This window comes from Typopeltis vanoorti, chromosome 6 (assembly GCF_054136105.1).
Source record: "Typopeltis vanoorti isolate ZY-2024b chromosome 6, IOZ_Tvanoo_1.0, whole genome shotgun sequence".
In the NCBI taxonomy this organism is placed as follows: Eukaryota; Metazoa; Arthropoda; class Arachnida; order Uropygi; family Thelyphonidae; genus Typopeltis; species Typopeltis vanoorti.
The window spans coordinates 11,985,109-12,005,861 of record NC_143554.1 but is presented as its reverse complement, the minus strand read 5'-3'; the positions used below and the strand labels follow the sequence as shown (position 1 = coordinate 12,005,861).

Here is a 20,753-nt window from a genome sequence, read left to right as displayed (position 1 = left end):
CCATTTTTAATTTGGAGCTCGATTAAATCTGACAAATCAGACATTGGTCGATTTCTCTTCAAACTATAAACAGAATTAAACATTTTTGATGTTATCAAAATTTCTTTTTCATTTAGTTTGTAAATTAAATTTGTAATATAGATTTGCAACATTCTTCATTTAGTTTGATGATTTTATTATGAGCAAATGATTCATTATGTTTGGATAACTTTTTACGCAAAGATGCGATTCTTGAGCCTGTAGTGTTTCCATTCGGTTCCATTTTCATTTCTACCCATTCCTTTGATGATAAAACAACTTTTTTCTCCTTCAACACTTAAGTTTTTATATTTTGAGCAAACACAACATCCTAATTTACCATTTTTAACTTCTAACCACTTATACATACTGCATTTAGAAATGCGATGGTTGCTTCTCGTTCTAGCAATCAGGTAAATTATTTTCTTTTTCTCCTCCAAATTGTTGCATATTCATTGAATGTGCATATTATCTTCAAACTTCATCTTCAACTTCATTTTTAACAGCAGTAGAATCAGCAGAATCACTTTTCATTAATTTTTTTTCCCCAAAAAAATTTAATATAATAAATTTAACGGTCTTTTCACGGGTAAAAATGCTTTTACAATTATAAAAATAAAATTTGCTGAATCTACAGTTTTTAAATTTATTATTATTTTTAAATTTTAAACACAAACAACTGTTATACATCAGTGTACTGATGAACACAGAACTAATGTCCAGTGAAACAACCCGCTGGTGACAGTTTTACGAACATCTGATTGTCCAGTGGTTTTACCATACGATTGCATATTTATTTTCAAGCTTTCATTATAGAGGAGTTGAAACAATAATTCCAAATAATCTATACAACACCGAATAGACTAATTTTTGTTAGGTTGCCGAACGAATTTGTGGCTTAATATATTTCAAAAAATTATGTTTTTTTTTTTTTTAAATATAAAGTAAAGAAGAAGAACAAGGGGTCGCAAATTTGAGAAAAATTTAACAAAGGGCTTGTGCGAGCCCCTTATAGCTCACCACTGAGTATATACCTGACCAGAAATGCTCAAGTATGGAGGTGTAAAATTTTTACAGTAACTGCATTGCCTTTTTCAGAAGGCCTGGACAGAGAGACGAATTCCAGATGATTGGAATAGAGCTCTCATAGTATCCATATATAAAAAAAGGAAATAAAAACTGAATGTGAGAATTACAGAGGTATTTCCCTACTGAGTGTTCTTGGTAAGATTTATGCAAGCATACTTGAGAAAATGATTAAGAAGGATTGTGGAAGGGAAGCTTGAGCTTCACCAAGCTTCCCTTCCACAGATCAGATTTTCATTTTACGAATAATTGAGAAATCGTGGGAATATATATAAAGATCTGTATTGAAGTTTGGTAGACCTGCACAAGGTATATGGCAAAGCGCCAAGAGAAATGCTACAGTTATGTGGTGTCAGTGGGGCATTATATCAAGCAATACTTAGTCTTTATTTGAGTTGTAAGTCAGCAGAATTAAAGGAAGATGGTTTGATGTTAAGTCTGGTGTCAGACAAGGATGTATATTATCCGTTCTGTTATTCATTATCTATATGGATAACATTATGAAGAAAAGTGATATTAAACCTGTTATCAAAACTGGAGATGTTAATCTCAGTTTTGATAACTGGTTATGTCATACTAACTGTTGTAATAAATTTGGTATGAAAATCAGCAATAACAAGACAAAGAAAATGAAAATAGGCAGAAGCATTGAAAATATCAACTGCATTGTGAATGGAGAATTTATAAAACAGGTAAAACATTTCAGCTGCTTAGGCATAATTTTTAGTGAAGATCATAAATTAAATATGAAAATAGACAACAGAATCAACAAATCCAGTGTGACAGGAATTCAACTGAATAAATTTATTGTCCCAGCATAAATTAGTTGTATACAAGGCAGTGTTCAAACCAATTTTAACTTATGTATCTGAGAGCTGGGTTAGAAATAAAACACTTCACCAAAGCCTAGAGACTACAGATATGAGGGTCCCGAGAAAGATTAGGGATGTGAACAGATGGCATGATGGCAATATAGTATTAAAAATGAGGATATTAGGGTAGAACATTACACTATTAGCCAGGAATGTGTTAGTAGAGCTAATCTTAGGTGGCATGGTCACTTAAACAGAATGGCAGAGGAAAGATTAGCAAAACAAGTGTTCTCTGCCAGGTTGGCAGGAAAAAGACTCAGACGAAGACCAAAGTGTAGGTGGATTGATACAGTAAAAAGTGCCTTAGAAGACAGAAATATAAGATCTGATGATGTTGGAGTTATCAACAAAGCGATCTGTTATCTTGACAGATAACAGATTGCTTTGGAGGAAATTTGTTGACAGGAAGTTAGTAACGATGCAAGTTTTTCATGTAGTTCTATCATAATACCCTATACACCCCTTGAGGGTACATGTCAGGAATTTGATGATGATGATGAGTAGCAGTATTCACTAAGCACTAACCTATTGTGACATGAAGTCCAAGGTAACAAAGGTATATTGACCCTTAATAGTATGTTATATTCATTATTCTGTGTATCTGAGTTAAGTAAACAGCTTTAATTTTTTTTATATCTTTTTAACAATTTGCATTTCATAAATCACAGAAAAACAAAAATATTGCATAGCATACAACATTTTCAAATTGTCAAGCATACTATTCTTTGTTAAATACACAACAGTGAAAAAAACAAACAAACGTATTTTCAAAGGAAAAAGAAATCAAATACAGTCATACCCCGAAGTTATGCAGTAGGTGGGACCTACAAAAAGCGCATAAGTCGAATTTGTGTAACTCGGGGTATAATTTTGCATGTAATTTATATATACAAACATACAAAATATTAGTTAATTGGGACCAAAGGTTTACAAAAACACCTATTTTTTTAAAGAAATATAATCATAATTGTAGTTTTTCGTACAAAAAAAAAAAAAGAAAGTTATTTCTATGTCGATCGTTTCATAAAATCTAACAGATTCGTCTGACGGCATAATGTCTTTTTCTTGTCACGCAAAATTTCTTCATAGCAAGCCAATGATTTTTTTATTTCTTGCCTTGTGGCTACAATTCGTTCCCTGTTAGAATCTATGTCCTCCAAAATCTGTAAACCTTTCTTTTATGATTGTTCTGACTGTGGATTCGTGTAGACCGAACTTCTTTGCTAGCTGACAAATTTTCATTCCACCTTCAAAATCCTTAATAATGTTGAGTTTTGTTTCCAAAGTCTATGTTTTTCTTTTCTTGATAGCTATATCAGGATCAGACTTGCTTCATTTGGATGACATTATTATTTTTTATGTGATAAAATTTGTATCAAGAACATAACATTAAACAATCAGAAGGTTTGTAGACTATAAAAATCGTGTATGAATGGAGAACGTGCAAAACACGTCAGTGCTTGTTCACAGCATGTGCGACACTGGCGAATGCAGCTGGTGCCGGAAACATACGACTAGTGGTGAAGCAGAATGGGAATACGTACATACAAGAAACCGCGTAACTCCGAATTCGCGTAAGTCGGGGTATGTCTGTACATTAAAAATGCATTTACTTACTTTACGGGTTTGATGCCTTACTCTCTGTGCTGCCATTTGACTCTGAGCAGCTTGATACATGTAAGCTATGATTCCTGTAGAAGTTGGATCCCTAGCTGAGATCTCCTGAAGTAGCCGCATCACCTTAAAAAAAAAAAAAATAATAATATTTAACATGACATGTACTTTAAATAATAGAAAATTTGGGTTTGCATATTTACAAAAATATTGCATTTATTACAACATAAAGCTAATAATACAATTATCCCTTGCTTAACACAGGATTTGATTAATGCATACGAACTGAATTGTGACAATCCCTTTATATACGTGCCAAGCGTTTTAATTAATGTGCCATTAAATTTATCAAAATTCCACCAAATATGACATCATTGCTACAACCCATGGACATGGCATCATTGCATCTTTCAAAGCCTATTTTCTTAAAAAGACATTCTCAAAAGCAGTAGAAACAACAACAGGAAAAAATGAGATCAAACTCCAAGAATTTTTGGAAAAATTTTAACATTAAACATGCAATTGAAAACATTCATGATTCGTGGGAGCAAGTGCCTATGAACAACATGGTTGAAGAAATCATTGCAATTGGTGAAGACCTTGGCTTTGATAGTGCTGATGCAGAAGATGTTAAAGAATTATTGGATTCAAATTCAAAATATTTCAGTGACAACGATCTTCTTGAAATTGAACAACAACATGCATATAAAGACAACGAAAAAATGGAATGTGAAGATGAAGTTCCAAAGGAGATAACAATCAAAGAACTGGATGAAATATTTTGCAGTTTAGAATCGCTTAAGCAGGAAGTAATGGATGTGGATCCAGATGTTAATCAACGAATGCTTGTTTGCCGAGGTCTAGAGAGACATTTTGTTTGTTATCGTAGAATTAATGTGAGAGGAAAAAACTAAAACTGTTCAAACAACTCAATAACTTTTTTGATAAAAAACTGCAGTAACAAATGTAGGTATACAAACATTTATTAAACATTTACTTTGCATCCATTTTTATCTTTCCTAAAAGAGTACCATATAAACGAATTATTAATACAGTAAGTGATCATGGACAAATTGCAATTTTTACCACTGATTATTATATTTGATTAACGCGAATTTGATATACACGGTAACATCAGGGGATTAATTAATCACGTTAATCGAGGGATACCCATATAGAAGAATCTCTAAATTTTACATTCAAGAGAAATCCACCCTAAATTAAGATCTCTCATTTGAAACACACACACACAGCGTGTGTCTGTGCATGTGTTCCCTCAAGGGAGTGTACAGGATATTATGATAGCACAACATGAAAAACATCATTACTAACTTCCTATCAACAATTTTCCTCTAAAGCGATCTGTTATATGTCAAGGGATTTTAACAAAGACAAAGCCATACAAGTGACTGCTGACAATATAGTGCTGCTAGCTAAAGTTGGAGGTTGGAAACGAAGATGTAGAGCAGTTGGTAAAAGTTGAAATGTACTAAAAATGGATAAATAGCAAGCTCATCATCTACACTGTATAGCCAAACTGCTGGTTTACGTGTAGCTGTGCTGGACACTTGATTTTCCAGTAAATCTGTAAAGAAAAGAATCCTATCTAGCTTTTTCATATTTTTTTCCATTCCATGAAAAGTAAATGTGAACATGAATAATTCAGAAATGTCAGAAAGGAAATATGTGGCTTAATAATGGCAATTTCTGTCAAAGGTAAACTGTAAACAATTGACCCCAACATATTGGTTACCTCTTTTAGCAGGCATTATTCCTACAGAACTACGTAGATTGAATTCTTTAGTCCGTGAATTCCAAAAAATTGCTGGTATCCGAACCTACCTATTCATCAGGATCTTCCAACTTTTAACGTCAATAGATTGAAATCTCGCCATCTGTCACCACGAGCAGCAGAAGAACTAGTGCTAAATAATTTTAATCCTTTATCAAAGTGGGAAGGGAAGAAACATGGAAGGAAAATACGAATGAACATTTGCATAACATCTTTAAAGGTGATCAAATCATCACAGGATCAGATCTACCTCGCAAAACATGGACGGTACTAAATAGAATTAGGACAAATCATGGCCTATGTGGAGATACTCTCTATAAATGGTATAGACAAACATCTCCAGAATGTGACTGTGGTGCTCCACAACAGACTATGCAACATATTGTAACAGAATGCATTTCCCGCGCTTATCAGACTGACTTTTTACAAGCGGCTCCTGAAGCTGTGACCTGGATTACGAACTTAGATCTGAATTTATAATGTTTCTTTTCCTTATTATAATATATTAAGACTTTTACTTTTAACTCTTATTTTAATTTTCCAACTTCTTGGATTAGATCTGTGTTTTCCTTCAAAGTTTTAACTTAAAATATTTTAAATTCTTCAGTTCTGTTAATATATAATGACATCATGATTCTCTTTTTTAACATCATGTTTTTGCCATGAGCTATGTATGTATGTAAACAATGAAACAATATCAAAATCGACCATCATATTTTGAGGGGGGGGGTGCTGAAAAGTTCTGAAAAACACCTAGAACACAAATGATATCCAAGAAAAAACATATCTTAAAACCCTTTAACACCCCATATTTCATCATCAAATTCCTGACATGTACTCTCAAGGGGTGTACAGGATATGATAGTACTACATGAAAAACTTACATCACCACTAACTTCTTATCTACAATTTTCCTCCAAATCAGTCTGTTATCAGTCAAGACCCCAACATTATCAGATCTTATATTTCGGTCTACTAAGGCACCTTTCATCATATCAATCTCAGAAGATTGCAAATGATGCAGTAGCATTGTAACAAGTGTATAACACTTAGTGGGAAATATATAGAATAATATGCAAGTTACATGGTTCTACCTCAATTACGTGATTATCATCACAATTTTTCAGCACACCTCATGATCTTTCAAGATAAGATTTTCTGTTATGGCTTTAAAGTGAATAGAACTTTTAATAAAGGTGAGTTGTCTATGAAGATCACAAGGAAAAGTAACTTTGCTATGATAATTGTATGGTAAGTTTGTAGGTTGGGGCTGTTTCTGGTGGCTATGTTGTCACTTTAAGAAAAATCTTATTCTGAAAGATTCAGACATCATAGTCAGCTCAGCATTACTCTACTATTTATTTTGATACCTTCGACAAAAACCACTGACTTCATTAAGCGAAATTCCCCTCTGACATTTTGAGTTATTCAGATTCAACTTTTAAATCCAGTTGTTTTTTTTCATGGAAAGTAAAAAGATACAACCAGCTAGGCAAGACTACAATGGGTCCCCCCCCCCAACACACACACCACCACCACCATGCACTAGACAATTTTATAAGGAATTTATGAGTAATTCTAAGACCACATTTAGCCTGAGCATCTCTGAATTAAGTTTATTGTTATTTGTCTCTTAAAGACTCGCTGCTCCCTTTTAGGATATTAGTTCCTTTTAAGGTACAATCTGAACTGTTTCCATAATTTAACCGAGTGCTGTGTGTAATCTGTCCTCTGAAAACCAGCAAAATAGTAAGTTCAGGTAGAGAAGCAATTTCTTCATTTGCAGACAGTCCTGTTAAAGAAAAAATTGCATTGAAAGGTTACGTTCAAGTATGTCATCAGGTGACCTGACAGAAAATATAGGCAAAATGTAATAAAACTAAATTATTTGTAAAAAGTTGAGACACAAATCATGGAAAACTGGTAAAAATATGGAATACAAAAGATAAGAATGTGAAATTTTCCTGATATCACAGCAGGTATATAATCTTGCAGCCTCATATATATGACATCAGATCATGCCTGGAGGGATATTATAGTAGTATGCAAGGTGCACTGTTATGGCATAGTGAAATGGATCTCATCCGTGGGAGCCAGATCCAGAAGTGATATGAAGGTTGAAGTAATGCAGAAATCATATTTCCATATACAAGTAGCCAAAAGGTGTCTGTCACACCTCTTGCCTTCTGGGTCTGGCTCCCAATGATGAGACTTCAATAAAGGTTGAAACTGGTCTGGGTAATGGCCCTTCCCATAATGCATAGCATTATGGGATACTAAGGCAATTGATGTGTGAAGTCATTAGCCTGTATATATGAGTTATTCTGTCAGGAACTTGGATAAAGGATGAAACTGGGAATATAATTTCTTGGCATTTTTAATTTACTGTATAACATAATCAAGAAAAAACTTTCAACCACTAGTTCAGAACTTTTAAAAGTTTTGAAGCACAAATGTTGCCCACTTAGTAAAATGGATGTTTATGATCTTTCTTTAGAATATTATTGAAGGTTTTTCACTTGGTTCTACTATAAATTAAAGATGCCAAGAAATTATCTTCTTGGTTTCACTCTTTATCAAAGTCTGTGCATTAAGTAAATTCATAACTAAGCTACTTGTATATAGAGGCTAATGACTTCATATCAATTACATTAGTATCCCATAATGCAATGCATTATGGGAAGGGCCACTTCCCAGTTTCTTCATTTGCAGACAATCCTGTTAAAGAAGAAATTGCACTGAAAGTTTAGTTTCAAGTATGTCATCAGGTGACCTGACAGAAAATATAGGCAAAATGTAATAAAACTAAATTATTTGCAAAAAGTTGAGACAAATCACAGAAGAGTCTTAAAAATATTTTTACCAGTCTTCCAGATGTTTTCAATACAGTTTTGACCTTTATTGAGGTTTTATCCACAAGTGATACCAAAGCTGAAGTAATGCAGAAATCATATTTCCATATACAAGTATTTAAAAGGTGTTACAACATATTACTAAAATACTCTAGATTAAAGCTAGACATTGAAAGATTTTTCACTTGGTTATACTATAAATTAAAGATGCCAAGAAATTACATTCTTTTTTATCCAAGTATAAGCAAACAAAGTTTGCACAAGAAGTAACTTCACGACTGGGCTATTTGTATATAGAGGTAATGCATTATGAGATACTAAGGGAACTGATGTGAAGTCATTAGCCTCTACATACAAGTAGCTCAGTTGTGAAGTTACTTCACACACAAACATTGTTTGCTTAGACTTGAATCAAGGATGAAACCAAGAATATTCTTTAGAATAGGATTCCAATATCAAGTTGATGCCTTTTTTGGCTCTTTTCTTCATTTATGATTTCTCTACAACTGGCGACCATGAAGCAATCGATAGATTTATTTTATTTTTTATTTTTTTTTTAAATAGATACAATCATGCACATGTACACAAAAATTACAGTTAGAATGATACATACATCAGTAAGATTAATATTGAGATGCAAATAAACCCGTGCCAATAACAATCTGTGTTCCACATCATCAGGATGCAAAATGGTCAGAAGTTCAAGAGCATTACACAGACACATTAGTCCATCTCCCATTCCTTCCTGCTGTCTTCCTATTTCGACGAGATTCCAGCACATGCGCCTGAAAACCTAAATCAAATTTATATTTCATGCACATTAAAATGGAAGTGTTAAATAAATTATTTCAAGCATATATAAAATAACCTACTCAGAATTATAATTATAATGCATCTAAGAAACTGAATGAACTTTGCTTGAAACAAGAATCACTACACCAAATAAATAAATAATCATCATCAAATTCCTTATACAGGGTGTTCGGGATAAATTTGACATATTTATAATTAATTATATTTTTCCGTAAGTTACATGTATTAACACACACTTCTCTTCATTTAAAAGTTTGGACCCTTCTTCATTCATATACAAGATGTCAGAAAGGATGGATAGCTGGAACCCACCTGAATCATGGAAGAGAATAACTTGTATCATGATGATTCGTGCCCGCCATCAAAATAAGGATATTATGACTGCTGCCCAATGCTCCCTGAATACAGTAAAAACAATCAGGCATGAACTAGAGACTTGCAATGGTGACTACGAGGATGTAGCAAGAAGAAAGATCCCTAGCAGACGATCTGATTGCGTTCGTACAGCAGAATTCCTCGCAAATCTGCAGGAACAGGTGTTGAAGAACCCTGGCATTGGAATTCGGGCTTTGTTCGTGGAGTTGCTAACTGTAGTCAAGCCCTGGATAACAAGGGTAGCCAATGGTAGGCCGTATGTATGGCAGCAGGATTCGGCCCCTTGCCACACCTCTGGGAAAAGTCAAAAATGGTTGTCTGAAAATTTCTACGACTTCACCAGTCCAAATGTTTGGCCTCCAAACTCCCCAGACCTTAACCCCATGGATTATTTTGTATGGGGCGCAGTTGAAAAAGACACCAATCGCACTTCCAGTAATACAAAAGCCCAGTTAATGGATAAAATTAAAACAGTTTTTGCGGCCCTTCCCAGGGAGACTGTAGCATCAGCTTGTTCGAGGTTCCGAAGCAGAATTGAAGCTGTGATCGATGCTAATGGTGGTTATTTTGAGTAAATCTTGTTGATAGTATTGTAATTAACTCTGCCTGTAATGTTTTTTTGTCAATTCATTAAATTTAATAGATACAAAGAAGATTTTCTTTTTCCTTACGAAACTGTCAAATTTATCCCGAACACCCTGTATATAGCTTCAGGTGATGAATAGGATACTATGATTACAATACAACAGTACATAATAAGAATGGCAGTTCATTATCACCAGCTTCCTATCATTAATTTTCTTCCAAATTAATCTGTTATTTGTGAGAACTCCAATACTGTTAAATTTTAATTTCAGTCTTATAAGGAATGACTAAACTGCAGTTTGCAAACTGCAATTTACCATTTGTTCACTTTCCTCATTGTAGTGACTCTCATAACTATTGTCTCATCACTGATCAAATGCTTTATTTATAATCCAACTCTCAAAACCATAAGTTAAAATTGGTTTGAACAATGTACTACTCAAGTGTTTATTTCTTATCCAATTCAGAAGTCTAAATTAAAACTAGTTTGAATGTTGTATTATACAGCTAGTTTAGTGCTCTGATTATCATCATCCATTTCCCAACATGTATCCTCAAGGAGTGTACAGGATATTATACATACATACATACATTTCATATGGGTTGGATTTTTGCAAATAGAAAGATAAAAACAGAAAGAATGAATACACACACACACACACACTAAAATTAGATACTAAAAATCATAAATTTAAGTTCAGATTGTCTCTAATCCATTGAACTCTGTCTGGGGTAGCCTGGAACAGGTCTGTCACTGTGCCTTTAAACCTCCGCAGCAGGCAGTCCTGGATAATATGATTGACGGTCTGTTGATCACCACCATAGTCACATGTTTGGATTGATGCAAGCTCCACTTGTACATCATGGTAGCACATCTGGTATAGCCTGTGGTGCTGAATTGTCATGAAATGCCTTCTTCTGGTGCACTTGGGCGACATCTGTGGCAGTAAACTTTCACGACTATTGGAAGCTGAACTTGTCAATTTTTTGCCCTCACAGCTAATATGTGCAAATTAAAAGGAAATTATAACAGGATATTATGATAGTACTACATGTAGAACTTAGTTCATTACTAACTTCGTATCAACAATTTTCCTCCTAAGCAATCTGTTATCTGTCAAGACTTCAACATTATCAGATCTTATATTTCTGACTTCTAAGGCACTTTTTACTGTATCAATCCACCTATATCTTAGTCTTCCTCTGGGTCTTTTCCTGCCAACCTGGCAGAGAACACTTATTTTGCTAATCTTTCTTCTTCCATTCTGTTTAAGTGATCATACCACCTGAGATTAGCTCTACTAACACATTCCTGGCTAACAATGTATTGTTCTTCTCTAATATCCTCATTTTTAATATGATATTGTCATTGATGCCATCTATTCACACCCCTAATCTTTCTCAGGACCCTCATATCTGTGGTCTCTAGTCTTTGGTCAGGTGTTTTATTTCTAACCCAGCTCTCAGATTCATAAGTTAAAACTGGTTTGAATACTGTCTTGTATACAGCTAATTTAGTGTTCTGACTAATTTCTCTCTTATTCCATATAAATTTATTCAGTTGACTTCCTACCATACTAGCTTTGTTGATTCTGTTGTCTATTTCCATATTTAATTCACCATCTTCACTAAAAATTGTCCTTAAGTAGCCGAAATGTTTTATTTGTTCTATAAGATCTCCATTCACAATGATGCAGTTGATGTTTTCAATGTTTCTGCCTATTATCATTGTCTTTGTCTTGTTATTTTTGATTTTCATACCAAATTTATTACAACAATTATTCAATTTAGTCAGGGAATCTTGCAGACTTGTACTGATTTTATTTAAAAGCATAACAGTATCTGCATAAAATAAAGAGTTCATATTAACATCTCCAATTTTGATATCAGGTGTAATACTACTTTCCTTCATAATGTTATCCATATAGATAATGAATAACAGAGGGGATAATGTACATCCTTGTCTGACACCAAACTTAACATCAAACCATCTTTCTTTAATTCTAACTGCTGACTTACAACTCAAAGACTAAGTATTGCTTGAAATAATGCCCCACTGACACTATATAAGTGTAGTGTTTTGAATAGCATTTCTCTTAGCACCTTGTTAAAAAACTTAAATATAGGTCTTTGTTAGTTTCCAACGTGATTATTTACTACAAATAATTCAATTATTCGTAGTAAAGTGAAAATTTGAACTTGATCCTTTATTTGGCCTGAATCCAGCTTGTCTTCCTCAAGCTTCCCTTCCACAATCCGTCTCAACCATTTCTCAAGTATACTTACAAAAAAATCTTACTAGGAACACTCAGTCGGGAAATAACTCTAATTCTCACATTGTTTTATTTCCCTTTTTTGTATATGGGTAGTATGAGAGTTCTCCAATCATCTGGAATTCGCCCCTCTGTCCAGGCCTTGTGAACTATGCAGTACAGCCACTGCAAGATTTTATATCTCCATACTTGAGCACTTCAAGTTGAATATCATCTACTCCTGCTGCCTTTCCACATTTCAGGCTTTTTCTACATATCCATACTTGAAAAAGTATGGATATGTATTCTGCATGCCTATGTGTTTTTTTACCACTGTGCTGTCACTGCTTGTTTCATTTAGAAATGTTTCGAAGTAATTAATCCATACATCGAGAATATCTTTTTCTCCAATTTTCATGTCACCTTTATCATCTCTAATTCCTTTTACAGCACTCTTTCCTCCATTTTTGAGTTTTTTCAACAGCTTCCAGAATATTTTGCCACCTTCCTGCTATTTATTTTCTATGCTCTTGCCAAAGTCTTCCCATGACTTTTGTTTAGCTAGTTTTACACAGAGGTTAGCTTTCTTACATTTGTCTCTGTATTCTGTAAGAGCAAAAGCTGACTTATTTGCCAGGAACTTTTGATATGCTTTCTTCTATTTTTTCATTGCCTCTTTAACTTCCTGTGTCCACCATGGAGTTCTGATTTTTCTATCCTTGCACACAATCCACAACATCACTACATGCCTCTCTAGCTGAATCAATCAATGTTGTCTTCAAGATTTGCCATTGAATCTTCAAGGTTTGGTTTATGTTCCCAAATTCTTTCATTTGTTCTTGATTAATGTTTGTGTATTTTAGTCTACAGTTCACATTTGAGAGATGCTCAAATTTTATTAGCTTTAGCGAGTAGGTAGAACTGGATGATATCAAATTGATATCATCCAGGTCTACCTACTCACTGATGAGACCTCAAAAAAAGGTTGAAAATGGTCTGGGTAGTGACCTTTCCTCATAAGGTAAGGCAGCATTACATCTCCTGGGAGCTGTGTTTTACATTATGAGAAAATATAAAGGATAGTCAGGAAGCTTGCTCCACCTTTGCTTCGAGTTGCCTTGGTGTTGTACTACCAGGTGTTCACTTACGCTTGGATTCGCCGATAGCTCTTCGGAATGAAACTCTTAGATCGTAGTTTTCGATCTCAGAGTTTCGCATACTGGCTGTAAAATAACAAGGGATTTTTATCCCCTTAATTTAATTAACTTCACCAGAAAAAATAGCCATTTGGCTTTTTATCTAAGAATACAATCCAGTCGGCTAAATCCCAAATTGGCAGCCCATCCTAGTTCGTTCAGTATCCAGGTAGATACCCAACAGGGTGCACCATGAGAAGGTGAGGATTGGACATTAGGCCAGAAGCCCTGGTCAGTTCTCTACATTCCTTTAAGGGCTATGAGGAGGTCTCCTCTCAGTTATACAGCTTTGACCCTTAAGCACCCCCTTATAGATTATATATTAGATTACTTATGATTATAAAAATGATTTACACCAAACAGAAAATGCAGCTGTTTAACTCTGAGGGTTCTGTAGTTAAAATAAAAAGGAGTTAGACAAGGTTGTATCCTTTTTTTTAAATTTTTAATGATGAAAAATATTGAAAAACAAAAAATAGGAATTAGTATGAATGGTATAAAATACAACAATCTTAGATATGCTGATGATACCATTCTAATAGCTGAAAACAGAAACAAATTAATCAAATTACTGAAGCTACTAATTGAAGAAGGTAAAGAGTTTGGATTAGATATAAATGCAAAAAAGATCAAATTTATGAAAATCTCAAAAGAAAACAGATCTGAGCCAGAAATATTCATAAACAATATGAAATTGAACATACAACAGAATACAAATATTTAGGCACCTACTTTACTGCAGATGGAAAGCAAGGTAAAGAAATAAGCCATTGCTAAAGATGCCTTCTGGAAAAATAAAGATCTGCTCAGAAGTTCTGTGGGTATCGAGACAAAGAAAAGAATGATAAGAACATTAGTGTGCCCAGTTTTCACATATGGAAGTGAGACCTGGATATTCAAGAAGAGAGTAAGGCAACAGATACTTGGCCATTGAAATGTGGTGCTATAGGAGAGCTCTGAAAATCTCATGGACAGAAGATGTGACAAATACAGATGTTCTACAGAGAATGAGAACACAGAAATCTTTATTACAGGAAATGATCCAGAGAAAGATGAGAATGGCAGGATATGGACTGAAAGGTTCAGCAGGACGAGGATACTAACAGTTTTAGAAGGAAAAATTATGGTAAAAAAGATCAAGAGGCAAAAAACGAAGGACATGGCTTGAAGATATAAAGTCATGGACAGGATCACATGGCTATGCAGAAACAAAAAGGAAAGCCACCAACAGAGAGAACTGGAAGGACATGGTGCTGCACCCTCTCACTGAGGAAGCTACATGAAGAAGAAGAAATGATAATCTTGTCCATAAAAAGGCTGGAAAGTTATAGTAAGTTGGTATGAACAAGGATTCTAATCACACATTATTATTATTTTTTATTTTGGGTGCCAGCGTAAATGATGATGATGCTAATTGCGGGTTCGCTGTAGTTGGTGGGGTTGAATGATGGAGCTTGAGAGTTGTAGAATAGGTGCCCTCCATCAGTGAGTCTTTGGACTTCTTGGAAGTGTCACATAATAATAATTTGTTTCCTCAAAAAAAAAAAAAAAAAAAAAAAAAAACTCATTCACTGCTAATGGCAAAATGCAAATTACTTTACATTTTTTTTTTAATGTATTTAAAATTTTTCTGATAGACTAAACTTTTTTTTTTTTTTTTTAATTACTGGAATCACTGTTAGTTTCATATTATACTTCCCTCCCTCAGCAGCAATTAATAATGTTTTTGCTTTTTTTACAATTACCGCAGTCTTATCTGACCTACTGAAGTACGGATAATGTGTTATACACATAATTGAAAAGTATGTTCGCTCCTATTTTAAATAGTTTAAGGAATAATAAACAATTAATATTACTTGTATAGGCGAAGCTGCATTGTACCAACTATCAGTAGGTGGTTGATATCCTGGAACAAGGTCTTGGCAGTCTGTCTGAGTCAAAAATCTTCCTTGATCAAATACGTCAATAAATGTATATTCTTGTCCACCAGTTAAGCTGAAAATCAAATATGAAATTTTGATTAATGGAAAAATCTTGAAGTCATATGCATATAAAATTTATTACATGACAAAAAAACACTATTATCGAGTATGAATGGATGGTTTATTAAAGAAATCTAGATTTAGGTGGCTGGAATACAGGGATATAAATTAAGTCACATCAAGAAATAGAGTCCAAGCCAAAGATAAATAAAAAAGAAAATTAGACATTTATTTCAAACAAAACATAGTATAACTAATAAATATGTTTGGCCTATAATGAAAAACACAAATTTACTTAATTTAAGCTGATTGGAGCTACTCATCTCTCTCTCTCTCCCTCTCAGTAATAATATGCAAAGAGACTTAAATATAATTCATCTTTGCAATATTAGTTGTAACTTGAATCACATCAAATCTTTCTGGTGGAAAGGTAATACATGCTTATTGCAAGTCAATTTAAGACAGCAGTTCTATTCAGTAAAATTTGTCTCCCCCAGCGAGGCAACTTAGCTGCCACTAATATCCTGCACCTCACACACCCTTTGTTTACCCATCATGAAATGAGATCTCACGTAGTTGGAACCAAGTGACTTGTTGCTGGTAAAAAGTTAGCTGAGTGGATAGCATACCCACTTTCTAATGAAGAAGTTGCAAGTTCAAATCCTACTGAGACATGAAAGTTTGTAAATATCATTAGGTAGTACATGAATTTCATTGCCCACCAGAGCATCACTTTGCTTATTTGGAGGCATGTTTTTATTGCTTTTCATATACTAGGATACCCTTTGTGCTCTTTAATATGAAATGTCATCCTATTTATAGGTCAAACACAAAAGAAAGCTACCTTAGTGATTTACTGCATTTTATCAACTCCTGTAAACAGCAGTTTAGTTCTTAGCAGTTGCAATGTGAGTACTTGCTTCAATGCAACTGGACTAAGTTAAGTAAAGAGAAATCAACTGTTTTTATGTGCACTAATCTCTTACTACAATGTAATTTCATGAAATGAGGAATATGAATTCACAAATAAAAAAAATCACAAATAAATTCACCAGGGGAATATGAAATCCATAGTAGCAGGTATATGAAAGGAAAAAGTAAGATAGCACCCTCTACATTTCAAATTTTATCCTGACCAATCATGAAGGAAAGTAACAACAACAAAAATAAATAAATAACAGCTACAATACAGATCATTAAATATATATATCGCACAAAATATACTAAATACAACAAAAATCTGTGTCAAAAAAACCGTTCAATTTCACTAATACATGATCAGGTTTTAATGCATGCCAGTGGTAGTGCATATCATTGATTGATATTTCTCACAGAATCTAAACTGACAGCCTTAACAACCACACTTAGCTTCACCTTGCCACATTTTGTTTTCATTTGCTGTCATTAACCACTCTAACCTCCTCATTTCTAAAAGTTGATTTTCTATAGTCTAATTACCACACAGTGAGATCAATTTCCATGGAAACTTCAATGTTCATAATTCAAATTGGATTTCCTTTTTCTTATTTTACAGAGCAGGCAAGAAGAAATGTTGAGGTATTTGATATTGGTAATAATCTAACCAAATGTTTTGTATACCAGCTAGATTGATGGATAAGTCAAGCTTTCTCAACATCCTGGACCTTTTCTTAACTGGTTCCCTTACTAAAATATTCTTTAGATGTTAAGCTCTCTTTTTGGTTAGTTATTCTAATCTACAGCCTTGTCCAGATTTCTTTCTCTACAGATCAACATTCACCTAGCTAATCTCAGCTATGCATTGTCTGGCACTTCAATAGTACCAAATAGAATGACCTCTGTTTTCTATGACTCTTTTCATGCTCCAAATGAAAAATCGAAATCATTTTCGCTGGAATGAGGGCTGCCATCTCCTACTCCACATAAAACCTCTAATCCATTATACATCTTGATCCTCTTGTGTGGCAAAAGTAATCCAATATAAAAATTCAGTATATCTCAAAAGGGTTCAAGTCAAAAGCACCAATCCAAACCAACAATATCTTAAAAAAAAAAAATAATAATAAATAAAATAATATAAATCACACTTTGAAAGAGCCAAATGCAGACAACTTGTTCCCTGCTTAAATGGCAGTCAAAAATTCTGGTCCCTTGCTAAAGCTGTTGGGTACTACTTCCTCTCTCTTATGCAGATGGCTATGGTATCATTATTACCCAAGGATAAGACAATGGTCTTCTCTAACTCTTGTATAGATGACTGTAGAAATCACTAACCTCCCAATATATGATAAATATACATCTCCTCTGATCTTTTACCAGACTTCTCATTCAAGAGATTTGGAGCCCAAATCTCATTCAAGAGATTTGGGCTCCAGAATTAGCATGCATCCTATATCACATATTCAAAGCTGTCATATTGGTCTGGCATATTTACACAATTATATGGAAGTATGCCTATATCCAATGCATCCCTAAAATGGGATATAAAAGTCAGCCAATAATTTCTTGTCCTTCACTGTCCTCATCTCAATCCTTTCAGGGGAAGATAAACAACCAAGTTCATTACTGCAACAACTAATCAGTAATCAATGGTATGGATTCCACAATTCTCAAGCCACAGGCCCACTGGTAATTTTATCTACCTTTGGACAAGTCATGGATCAGAGGTCTCCTTACCAAGCTACCATCCTATGGTTTTCTTTACATCCTTTCTAAGTGGACTGCTAGTTTTCTTTCTTGATACTGGGTATCCATGGGTCCCGTGCATTTACCCACATTCTTCCTCCGTTCTCTCAGTAATCAGCAATCCTATCCATTGTTTTGCTATTGACAGAATACTCCTTTTTTTTATTCAAAAACTACATGATACTCAAATATTCTAAAGATTTTCTATAACCAATGTTTAAACAGTGCTTCTATATTCTATATAAAGTATTTTACTGTGTATTTTATTTGTTCTACAAATTCTTCACTAAGAATTCATCTGATGATTTTTTTCCTGCACATTTTCATAGATGTTATCTGTTTATTACTAATTTGCATATCAAATTTGTTGCAACTAAATAAATGTTTGGCAAATTTAAAATGGGGAATTGGACAAATAGAGTAATTTATGTCGATGTTCCAAGGGGAAGCGCTGCTCTTTAGCAGTGGAAGTGGAACAATTCTGAGACATCAGAAAATCAGCTGATATAATGAAAGAGGAAAAACTTGTTCTTGTAAAAAACCTGTCAGAACATGGACTAGTCATTCTTAACACCATCCATTATGGTAAATTATGAAAACAACTACCATGTTAATGTAATAGCTAATGTAAACCAAAATAATTATCTGACATTTTGACCTTCATATTAAGATCATCATCTAGTGTTGTGTGTATTTACACACACAAAGAGACAAGCTAACATTACAGTCCACACAAGGATAATCACATCACTAAGTTGGTCAACTGCATCACAACATTACAGCCAACACACAAGGATAATGCACATCACTAAGTTGGTCAACTATTAACTTAATGGCCTGACTTCAGGTGAAAAAAACATCAAAGCAGCAGATAACTAACAGTTAATTAAAACAAAAACAGCATTAGCACTTGCCAAATCAATATTTGAAATAAGAACTGAAATTATTGCCTAGAATTCTGAAATAGGAGACTGATGGATAACTTGAAACAGCAGTTATGGGGACTGAATGAGTACCATCCATATTCTTGAGATTAGGTTGGCTGATTAAAATTTCACAGGCTTCTAAAATTGCAGTCATACCAACTGAATGAAAATTTTTCATAATTATTAAGTTAATGTATTGTTTTTTTTCTAGATTGGAATTGCATCCTTTTTCATTTATATTTGGCAAGATGAGGCATTAATTGTGTTTGTGTAACATTCTTAAAGTGACATACCAAAGCTTGCTATGTCACTTTAAGCAAATTTAAAGAAGCCTGTGAAATGGTAATACACTGCTCAAAACAATTAGAGGATATTTTAGTTTCTGCTGGATAATTATAAATTTCTGCAAATGATTATAACTATTGGGTACTTTATCATCATCATCAAATTCCAAACATGTACCCTCAAGGGGTGTACAGGATATAATAGTACTACATGAAAAATTTACATCATTACTAACTTCCTATCTACAATTATCCTCCAAATCAGTCTGTTACTTGTCAAGACTCCAACATTATCAGATCTTATATTTCTATCGTCTAATGTACTTCGTACCGTTTCAATCCACCTATATCTTGGTCTTCCTCTGGGTCGTTTTCCTGCCAACCTGGCAGGGAACACTCGTTTTGCTAATCTTTCATCGCCCATTCTGTTTCACTTGAGATTAGCTCTGCTAATGCATTCCTGGATGCCGACAATGTCAATTCTTTCCTAATATCCTCGTTTTTAATATGATATTGCCATTGATGCCATCTGTTCACACCTCTAATCTTCCTCAGGACTCTCATATCTGCGGTCTCTAGTCTTTGGTCAAGCGTTTTACTTCTGACCCAGCTCTCAGATCCATAAGTTAAAACTGGTTTAAACTTTTTTATCTTGTATACAGCTAATTTAGTGTTCCGACTAATTTCTCTCTTATTCCATATGAATTTATTCAATTGACTTCCCACAATACCAGCTTTGCTGATTCTATTTTCTATTTCAATATTGAATTTACCATCTTCAGTAAAAATCGTGCCTAAGTAGCTGAAATATTTCACTTGTTCCACAGGTTCTCCATTCACAACACAGTTGACATTTTCAATGATTCTGCCTATTTTCATTGTCTTTGTCTTTTTATTGCTGACCTTCATACCATATCTATTACAACAGCTATTCAATTTAGTCAGAGAATCTTGCAGACTTGTAGCGGATTTATTTAGAAGTATAACATCATCTGCATAAAGCAAAGAGCTGACATTAACATCTCCAATTTTGATATCAGGTTTAATACCACATTCCTTCATAATGTGATCCATATAGATAATGAATAACAGAGGGGATAATGTACATCCTTGTCTCACACCAGATTTAACATTAAACAATCTTAGTGTACATCCTTCAATTCTAACTGCCGACTTACAACTCATATAAAAAAACTAAGTATTGCTTGATATAATGCCCCATTGACACCATATAACTGTAGCGTATTGAATAGCTTCTCTCTTGGCACCTTGTCACATGCGTTTTGCAGGTTACAAATTTACAGATTTTTGTTATATTTCTACAATTTCTCAATTATGTCATAAAGAGAAAATCTGATCTTGATAGCTCTATTTTTATCCTGAATCCAGTTTATTCTTCATCAAGCTTCCCTTTCACAATCCTTGAAATGTTTCTCAAGTAT

General features: G+C 34.0%; 1 protein-coding gene across 1 annotated transcript in view; it reads right to left on the bottom strand.

Annotated features, from left to right (window-relative positions):
* Positions 1-20,753, bottom strand: part of LOC150105293 (F-box only protein 21-like) — a 159,389-nt gene that overhangs the window by 50,716 nt on the left and 87,920 nt on the right. Inside the window, exons 7-9 of the mRNA XM_090394671.1 lie at positions 15,312-15,450; positions 8,848-9,027; positions 3,594-3,716 (exon numbers count right to left, since the gene is read on the bottom strand). Of these exons, the coding sequence (XP_090250797.1) occupies positions 3,594-3,716; positions 8,848-9,027; positions 15,312-15,450 (442 nt within the window). The remainder of the gene's footprint in view (positions 1-3,593; positions 3,717-8,847; positions 9,028-15,311; positions 15,451-20,753) is intronic.